We start from the raw sequence: 10,446 nt of genomic DNA on the forward strand, positions 1-10,446 counted from the left end.
TCAGGTAAGCAAGCGTAGGTCTCAGATTAGGAGAGAATATGAGTGGAAACTTTTGGTAGCTCCATGGTCTTATGGTGTAAGTTTAGGTTCTCTATCAGTGTTTTTATGTAATCTTTTCTCAAAGCGAGTAGTCTTTGCATAGTTATTCAGAAGTTGAGAATCATGCAGGATTTCTCTTTCCTAATTTTTTGAAAATGGGAAACTCTTAACCACAAATAGTCTCGGTGATGTTTGTTCTTCTCTGCAGAAATGTCAGTTATCCTCTTGGGTTTTTTTTTCAGAGGTTACTCTTTTTCTCTTGAACATTGTTACTAACTGGTTTGAAATACTACCTGGTTTCAATTTTTCCCCTTCCTCTTTATATGATACGGCATTCATTAGCTGTATATATATGCTCCTTTAAATGTACATTTTTACAATACATAAACCCAAAGGACAAGACAAAGAGAAGGTCTGTTGTTTATTTTTGAATAGATGAAAACAGGTATTCTAACAAATCAAATATTGTAGTTCTTACAGCACATGTATAGATATTTTAAAAAATGCCAGTTTTATACAGTTCCCCTAAAATCTCCTCAAATTGACTCATGTTCTGTTGCTCTTTCTTTCCTGCAGTCACCTGAAGAATATAATATTGCATGGTGGATACTATCTTGTGGAAGGCAGTATATTGTTGTAATGCAGTTGCAACATAATGACTATACGAGGATTTGTAAATATGGAGTGTATCGAACATCTCTGTCTGCTTAGCACCTCATCCATATAGTTGCATCCTGCTTTGTTAGCTATCAGATGAAATACTAGAGAGTGAGTGAACAAAAGATCACTTCATTTTTGCAAAGATGTATCTTTTAAGATTTTCTTTACGATCCATTTGGTTCTGGCAAATAGATTAGTATTACAGGTGCTATGGAGCAACCAATAGATTCATAATGCGGTTTTATTTTTTACTTTTTAGATGTTTTGTGCTTTCATTGTGTCATTTTTTTATTGTTTTGATGCATGTGGGTATTCTGGCACATGTTATTTTGGTATAATAAATCCTGATATCAAACTTGTAGGTTGTAACTGTAACTGGGATTTAGAAAGTGTTTGTTGTATATCCATGTCAAATTTTTTTTGCCACATAGCAATTTGAATTACCAATGTCCTCGATGTGCAATTATTATACAATTTTTTTTTGTAAAATCTGATTATGTATGCATCTTATTTCATGCATTTGACTAGCTTTCTTCTCATATTCATATTCAATACAGCAGCAGCAGCAGCAGCAGCAACAACAACAACAACAAAGCCTTTTGTCCCAATAAAGTTGGGGTAGGCTAGAGATGAAACCCAATAGGAGCTAAAAAAGAGGATATTGATTCCATAGTGGTTCTGGCACGTGGATTGGTAATTTTCACGTGCTCTTATCCTAATATAATTCTTTCGGTACATTCCGTTCCTTGAAGTCTCTCTTTATTACTTCCTCCCATGTCAGATTTGACCAACCCCTACTATCTAAATTATTTGGATTCACATTCAATACCATCTGAATTTTTTATTTGATCAAATGGTATTCATATATGGCTCTTTGTTTATAGAAAAATGTGGATAGGATATTGAAAGAGCAGTATGCATCCGCTTTTTTTTGCATTCCTATTGTTAAGAGCTATTGTTGTTGGGGCAAAGGCTTGGTTGCTGTTGTTGCTGTTGATTGTTAAGAGTTGTATGGTTGGTGAAAAATATGTTTCTAGCTTCTCTTTTATTGTTAGGTTTTACTAGCTGTCGTGCAGTTGTCAACCAAGAGTCTGAGGTAAGTCAAGGTTAAATGTAGCGCTCCATTCTGGGGTCAAATATTATTTTTCCATGCAACTATTGTTTACATAACATTTCAATACATTTTTGGGTTTTTTCGCAAAATGTTATGCGGTCGCCCATGGATTTGTATACCAGGAGAAGATTTTCCCTGAAGGAAAGTTCTCCATTTAGACTCCACTGTCATGAAATACTACCTTTTATACCATCGAACTAAAGATGGGAGGAAGGGGGGCTAGCAGCATTACTTTGAGCCTGATTTTCAGGAAGGTTTTGAATTTGGCAGGTAACCTTCTCACCATATTTGATTCGTTCAAAATAGGTTGAACCCCTATCGATTCCAATCGAAGAAAGGATTGTTTTTCATGGCATCTACAATCCGCCCTAGCTCACAGATCTGTTTCATGGCATTTGTACACCGCATGAATCTACCTCAAGAATTTAAGGTTTGCAATAGGAATTTCTGCTGGTTCAATAAGACAATTTTGTATTTGTTTCATCGACCCAAGAATTTTGGGACTGTGTCACGTGTCCCAAACTACTGTACTGAAGTAATACAATGCCCTTCCCCATTTGTATAGCATTCTTGCATACTGACATAATGTGTATTGCAACCTACTCGTTTTGAATTCCAGATGATTATGCATAATACACAGTAGAATTTTACTTTTTGGCTCTTTTTGGAAACTTATTTTACAAATAGACCCCCCCCCCCCCCACAGAAACTTTTTTCTGAAAATAGACCCTTTTTATGGCGTCCTGACCTTTAGCGTCGTAGGTCCATAGCACGATGCCTCCATAGCACAGTGCTGCAGCAATTGATGTCGTGGTGTGCCATGTATGTTGTGTCATGGTTTGTAGCTGACGTGACAAAGCACGACGCGTCAGACCCTTTAGTGCTGTTGTTTGCTGGCACAAACGTGGAAGGTAACGGTGCCGTGGTCTGGGAACTGTGGTCTGGGAACTAAATAGGCAGGCCCTCTTCCTCTCCTCCCTCTCCCCCTTTCCCCACATCACCCGCATGAAAAATAGAACAAGGGTGCTAGGGCTCCTCTCTCCTCCCCTACTCGAAATCCCCCAAATCCACATGGTTTGAGGCCATTCTTTTGGACGAATCGGTTCGCCAAGGTAATCTCGTTCACCTCCCACAATTTTTTCCCAATAGATTTGTTCAATTTGTGTAATTTGGAGTGAACCCTAATTGTTAGGTTTTGGTGAAATATAGATTGTTTTTTCGAACAATTCGGGGGGGTGGGGTGGGGGTGGTGGAACCCCAACTCTGTTGATTCATTGATCGAAACAAGAGTACAAGCGTCCAACACATAAGTTGCTTAGATTTATGTTTGACCCTTCTATTCGAGATGTATTGATTGAAATATAGAGTTGTTGCTTGGATTTATGTTGTTTTTCTTGTTTAATGGACCGAATTACTCATTGATGTAGGTTATTTGTAGCCCCTAGAGTTACCAATTTTGATGTAACCAAAGTATGGCATGGTTGTAGGCAAGGGTGGTCGTGGGTCCCTTTTTTTTTGTTGTTGTAAAATCGCAGATGAAATTGAGTTATTTTAGGAGGGTAATTATAGTGGTTATAAATTTTTTTTGGTAAAATAGTTGAATTATTTACGGTAAAACATAATGTTTGCATTGTTTGTAATGTTGTATGGATGTAGATGGCTAGATTTGTGGGGTTGCATACTTGTTGCATACTTTCATGAGGACCGATAATGATAGTGTGCAATTTATTGACATGCGAGAGGTGTTGCAATTTGTGGGGTTGCACCATACTGTCACGAGGAAATAGGGAAGGGGCTCAACCTCCTCTCGAGTGAGTATGGGTGTAGGAAAACATAGGGAGAAGAGAGGGAAGCCCCCATGGGCAGCTATAAGTGCCTAGGGGCATGATGCCAAAGCTCATGACGCCGTGCCTTGGACCAATGGCGCTAACGATGGCGGCCACATGTCAGCTTCAACATCCATAGCACAACCTACGTGGCAGCAGCATGGCGCTAATTGGTAGTGCCGTGCCATGGACCTACGATGCCAAAGGTCAAGGCTCTGTAAAAAGGGTCCATTTTCGGAAAAAAGTTTTTTGGGGGGGGATCTATTTGTAAATTATGTTTTCAAAAAGGGCCAAACGTAAAAGTTTCTCAAATTCGTATGTCTGTTACTTTACTTGTGCTCCCAATTTGCTGGGAAACCTCGCTTCAGAGCATCTTTACTCAACTAAGTTTACCCTTAGTGCATGGTTTGTCTTAGAAATACATAAAGTAAGTTTCGAGAAATCAATGGTAGCTTGGAAATAAGCAGCAATTCGCCAGGCAAGTTTACTATCATCTACTTGTTAAGATAATACTAAAATGATAAGAATTTAAAACATAATATAATATTCTGGACCATTTTTTTTCAGAGAAAACTGGTTGGTTTTTGCCTTCTTGGCAAAGCTCTAGTATATTCAGGCTTATCTATCATTCAGCATTTTCATGTTACCAATTGATGTTCTACTGACTGTTATAGTCCAAACAATTATAGAAGTCATGTACATAGGTGGCATATATGTCATAATGGATGTACATTTGCCAATCAAATAGGTTCACAGAAGATCAGTCCATTCATTTTATGGTTATATTTTGCTCTAGTTTTCTAGCCAAGTGTATGTAAGTACTGCTACAGTCATGCTGTGATTTTCTACCATTTATGGTCAGTATGAAAATAATTGATTAACTATTTGGAAACAAGATGATTGATTGAGATACGACATGTTTGATTTAAGTACATGTTTACACAATTTCTAGCATCTCCAGATTTCAATTTCATAGCTACTCTCTTGACCATATTTTTCTGATTTAACTACTTTGCAGATATTGAGAGGTCCAACTTCATCTTGGCTGATCACCCAAGTAGCATCCACCAATTCATAGTTCTGTCTAAGCTATTCCAGCATAGTGATTTCTGGACTGCATAGGCTCTAAGGAGATTTACATATTGCTTGTCTTCTGCCATATTCTTGTTATTGCACTGTTACCACCATCATGCATCCCACTTTTTGTGTACTGTCCTTGTCATCTATCATGGGTACCTCAAAATGTTTGCTTTTGATGAGGGCCCTTATCTTGACTACCATTACCATAATAGTTGCCATGAATGCTGCACTCATTGTGGCACTGGTAATTAGGACGGACTGCAGGTTGGCTAAACTCATGGGACACTCCAACACCATTCTTGTGTTGTTTGTTCTGCTGTCCTTTAACTTGATAATGTATTTGGCATTTGAACTATTATGGCCTATAAGAAGTGCAGTAGATAAGAAAATATGCTCACAGGTCTTGTTGGAAAAAGGTCATGATTACGGAGTTGGCAACAAAAAGAACCCCTTAATTGATGCAACATATACAGATAATCATGTACTTGGAGAATTAGAAGACACCATCAAGGCTCTGGGGACTGGGATTGATCCTGTTTTGGGCTCTGAATGTGAAACTACTTTACAAGAGCCAGTCATGGTTGTCAACAAGAAGGATGAAACATTTGACATTGGAGAGAAGCCCTTGTCCAAGATATCCCAAGATCATTTGGGTCAAACCGTTGGTAAAGAAGTTTCCATTTCTAAGGCCTTACATCTTGAGCCTACCAAGTCATTTGTATGCCATGATTCATTTTTCCTCTCTGAACATGAAGGTAATGCGAGGAATCTGAATTTTCCTTGTGGCCAAGCTTCAACTTCTAAGTTCCATTCTACCAAGAATATGCTTGACATGATATCTCAAGATCATTTGGGTCAAACCGTTGGTAAAGAAGCTTCTATTTCTAAGGCCTTACATCTTGAGCCTACCAAGTCATTTGTATGCCATGATTCATTTTTCCTCTCTAAATATGAAGGTAATGCGAGGAATCTGATTCTTCCTTATGGCCAAGCTTCAACTTCTAAGTTCCATTCTACCAAGAATATGCTTGACATGATAGATTATCTCGCTGTTGAAGGTTTTGCTAATGGAGAAGTTGTTAGGGATGCTGTTTCTGCAGCCTTGAGCCAACAAGTTGCCAAATTGGTATCCATAAGATGCAATGAGATAAATGACACTTTGAAATTCAATAATGAATATGCTAGTAGCATAAATTTTGGACAAGTTCGAGAGTTTTTTCCTGCATACCTCCAGTTTGCTGACATTCTTGATGAGTTCTGGGGGAATTTATTTGATTTGCATGGTAAATTGACAGAAAAAGGAAAGATCATAAGATTGGACCTTCTTATAGGGCTGGATATTGAGGACAAGATCCAAAGCTGCCCGTGCTGTTTTGATGGAATACATGGAGGACTATGTGATCCTTTCAAGCTAGTAAATTTAAGTACCATGAGGATACCACCTTTGTTTAGAATCAATAATAGCATATCCCCTCAACAGGGAAATTGCACATTGCCTGCTGTTGTGGAGCTCAGAAGGTGCATCATGGACTCATTCCTTAAGAAGAATCCTAGTCTATTGAAGGATGATAAAGTACCATATTTTATTATGGCAAATGATCAAGTACAACGTAAAGTTCCCATATATGAAAATTTTCATAGTGTTGATCAATCCATTGGCTTGGTAAGTAACTCTACATCTTACTGGGCTCCTTATCCATTGGACGAGCTGAACACAATGGCAGTTTTGCTTCAAAAATGTCCATCACCGCAAGTAGCTCAACAAGCTTCTCATACAAATATTTATTTCTCGTACAATGAATTGAAAGGGCTACTCTTGAACTCTTTTCGGGGTTGCATTCAGAGTATCTCAGATCTTGAGAAATCTGATTGGCTGATTCAGCACAGAGGTGGATATGACGAGAAGCTAGTGGGATTGGCTGCTGAAATGGTGATATTTGGAGATATACGTCCAAGCGGGAAATTCAGTCCTAGTGCAACTGTTGATTCTGATGGTAAAATGTTCAATCTTTGCACCTCGGTTCTGGGTTGTGGAGACACATGCATGTGGCAACCTAGCCTCATTATTAGCTTTGGAGTTTGGTGCATTTCTCGAATTTTTGAAGTGCTGCTTTCAGTGAAGCAACCTGTGTTTTTGGGGAAGTATAGTAGGGTTCTCAATCGCCTTCAGGTAAAACTCTCATCTTCTGTTTACACATGTTGTTTTTATTAAAAAAATCCACCTTTCAAAAAGTCTCAAACATGCTTATTTATGCATTACAAAATTAGATATAAATACCTTATTTTTTGTCCTCTAAATCTCTTGTCATGCATCGAACCTCTCTTATTTTGAAGATAAATCAATGGAGTTTAGAAACAACAGAACAGAGAAAAACAAATGAAAATGAAAGGAAAGGCATTTGATAAAAATCCACCTTTAAACCAGCTGGTTAGTGGTTACCAAATTTCCTCAGCAGGATCAAGATTTTTGAAATTATGGTGAGTTGAACATTGCATACAGTAAGGCGAATTGCTATTGTTTTTAGCTTCCAGAGCTAAGAGCACAGCATAACTTGCATTCATGACATTGTAAAGCTGGTTTTACACCAAATATACTAAGAATTGTGATCTAAGCATTATTTTTCAGTTAAAATGTATTCGATATTAAAATAATTTCCAGTGGTTTCACTTTCCCATTCTGAAACAAGCTTTCCAGTTACTGACCGTATCACCGGCTAAATAAGTATAGGCATATTCCCTTTTTATATCATAATAGCAAAGTTTAGGAATCAGTAAGGTAAATTTATGTCGTAGCAGGAGGCTTTATCCTTGCCATTACCACTTACCAGGGTGTTGAACTAATCATTGAAGCACAACATAGGAGATCACAACTAACCATTGAAGCACAACATAGGAAATTTGAAACTAACCATTGAAGCACTACATGGGATATTAAAATCTTTATGTGACCATCAAGCCCAGCTAATCATATTAAAGCACCAAAATGTTTCAAGTGGCCACCTAGATGTTAGAATGATCGTATCCAAGTTTTGACATGATAGACTTTTGAGCTGAACACATGAGAACTTCTTCACAAGAAATTTTTTTTCTCGAACACGCAGGAGAACTGCATGTTGTTGTATTGAGAAAAAAAAGGACAATACAAACCCCACCCCTCCCCACTCCCGAAAGGGCAAGGAGAACACGAACGCACTCACAAACTCAAACCCCTAGAACTAATACAACTGCGCCACAGGCAACAGGGAAGACCAAAGAGCATCGAATGCTAGGCCATCAGGTCCTGCAGCCTTTTTGCCCCGGCCGCACATAACACCGCGCCCTCATCTGCAATCTCGCGAAGGATGGACTACGCGCTAGGCGTAGTACCTTGAAGACGCAGCAGTTGTGATGTTTTCAAATCCACCATGCACATAGAATGACAAACGAATTGAAACTGTGCCACTTCTCCTTATGGACTTTGCGTGCCGCTCGACGCCACCAGTCTGGGAAGGAGCCTTGCTCACCAAACAGTAAGCACCAAGTAGAAACTGAAAATGTTGACAATTTAAAAGCAAAAAGAAAGTAGAACGCATATACCGTTTTCAACCAAACTGCCAGGAAAACAACCAGCCCTTCGATCCCGTGCATCCAGTGACCAATGAAAAACTGTCTTGGCATCTTGCCTGTTCCTTTTTTATCCCCTCCATGCCCCTGTCTCTTCGCATGCCAAGTTGTCTCCCAAGAGATCTACCTTTGTCGATCCCTTCCTCCCCTGACATCTGCTGTAGGATCACATGCGAAGCAGTGACTTGAGTTGGCTCGGTAGAACATCACATGGGGCAATGGTGGCTTAGCGGCGCGCATAAACAGGCATGTTCAAGATTGGCGGGCTTGATGGCGATGCCAGTGAACAGGGCAGGCAGTGGCTCCATGAAATTTTTCGGAGTTCTTATGAAACTTGCCAGACCTTTTGCTTGTGAAACTTTGTTGAATCCTCTGAAACATGCATTTCTAATGTGAAGCTTGCTTAAGTTTCTGCTTCAAACTAGTGAAACTTGGTTGAACCTTTCCCAAACTTGGTTGAACCTTTCCCAAACCTGCTTCTGATTTGTGAAATTTGCCTTATTATTACTTGAAACTTGTAAAACCTTTGTGAAACCAAGCTGAAACTTGCTGAAACCTGGAATTTGGAACTTGAAACTTACTGAAACCTGGAATTTGGAACTTGAAACTTACTGAACCCTATATTTGAAAACTGAAACTTGCATGCTGCTGTTCCATTGGAAGGACAGTATACCACACTGGAGTCGCTTCGAAAATGAAATATACCTGCTATCACATTGTGCTTTGTGGTACAAGAGATGTAATATCTGCTTGATAGTAGTTATTCTTAAGAGCTTCAATAAGGGGAAAATTACATCTGTAACTGTCAGATATATAGTGCTGAGTATTCTAGTTAACCTTCCCTGATAACAGCATTGTAAATGGGGAAAATTGGTTCAGTAACACTACAGACATGCACACATTGGGTAATAGCATTGAGCATGAGACTGAAATGTGGGCAGACATCATAAATACTGTTCTTTTATTTTGTTGAGACTCGCACATATAGGATTCATAATTTCACGTGTACTTTTCCCCCTTCCAATTGAATGTTTTGGTTCCCTTTGGACCCATTTCAACAAAATAGTATTCTCATTGCTTTGATAGGCCAGCTTTACTGATTTCTACCACTCTTGTTGTACATTGTACAGGGTATTCTGGATCCAGCATTCTTGAACCCTGTTCAACCTCTTTCCATATGTCCATGCACCGACACTGTTCCAGATTTGAGGTTTCCCAATGGAAGCCAACGTATCAGTGCAGAAGCTATGTTGAAGAAACTGATGGAAGTTGAGGCTTCCATGTATGGTAAGCGCGCTAGAGGGAAGAAGAACCTGAAATCTGTTCTGAAGCGCTATAAACGCTGGCTCTCCAAGGCGGCATCTATGGCAGGGCAGGAGTAGGATTTTCTTTCGATAAGATCGATAATAATACCGAGTGGACTCTCCTGGCACTCTGGTGATTTAAGATTTCTGTATGTCTGTATCATCTATCTGTATGGGTAAAACTTTGACAGAAGCTGTGCTGTGTCACCTTTATGGTATCGGAGGTCGTGAACTGAGACCTATAATTTGATAATTCCTGGAACTTGGTTAAAATACTTATGCTTTCTGGTAGATAGAATTGGAGGAGTTTCATGCATGTTGCTGACTAATGACGCCAGAAAAGAAATGCATCACATTGGAGCGTAACAAGTGCACAACCTGAAACCGCAACCTGATTGCAACCGAATTGGGTCTGCTTGCTCGTGTTGCCACATTGAGAAGACTTGTTGCTGAATTACTTGTGCAATTAAGTCGAACTCGACGGGATATCTTATCGAAATCCTTATCCCAACATTATCTGGTTAGAAGCCTGCTTGCTCCTGGAGATCAGACCCTTAGAACCGATATTTTGCTATGAAAACTCAACTCCTCACGTATTCTGACCATTCTGTGAGCAAGCTGGTCGGCCAGAAACTATGCTTTTCACAATTCTTCCGACCAAAGGAAAGGCCGAGGAGCTACTTGGACCAACATTGTACTGCCGGGCACAGTCACTGACGATGCGCATTAAGGCCGTAACGTTCAAATCCATCCGAAAGTCGTTGATTTCGACGGCCCAGTGCTCGCACTATCATGATATTGCATGATCATACATTGACAT

General features: G+C 39.5%; 1 protein-coding gene across 1 annotated transcript; it reads left to right on the forward strand.

Moving 5' to 3' along the window:
* Nucleotides 1-4,867: 4,867 nt before the first annotated feature.
* LOC133922965 (uncharacterized) lies at nucleotides 4,868-9,704 on the forward strand. Its single transcript, XM_062368465.1, has 3 exons — nucleotides 4,868-5,437; nucleotides 5,633-6,889; nucleotides 9,453-9,704. The coding sequence occupies exons 1-3, from the start codon at nucleotides 4,868-4,870 to the stop codon at nucleotides 9,702-9,704; spliced, it is 2,079 nt and encodes a 692-aa protein (XP_062224449.1).
* Nucleotides 9,705-10,446: the final 742 nt, after the last annotated feature.

The sequence above is a fragment of the Phragmites australis genome, chromosome 6 (genome assembly GCF_958298935.1).
Source record: "Phragmites australis chromosome 6, lpPhrAust1.1, whole genome shotgun sequence".
NCBI lineage: Eukaryota > Viridiplantae > Streptophyta > Magnoliopsida > Poales > Poaceae > Phragmites > Phragmites australis.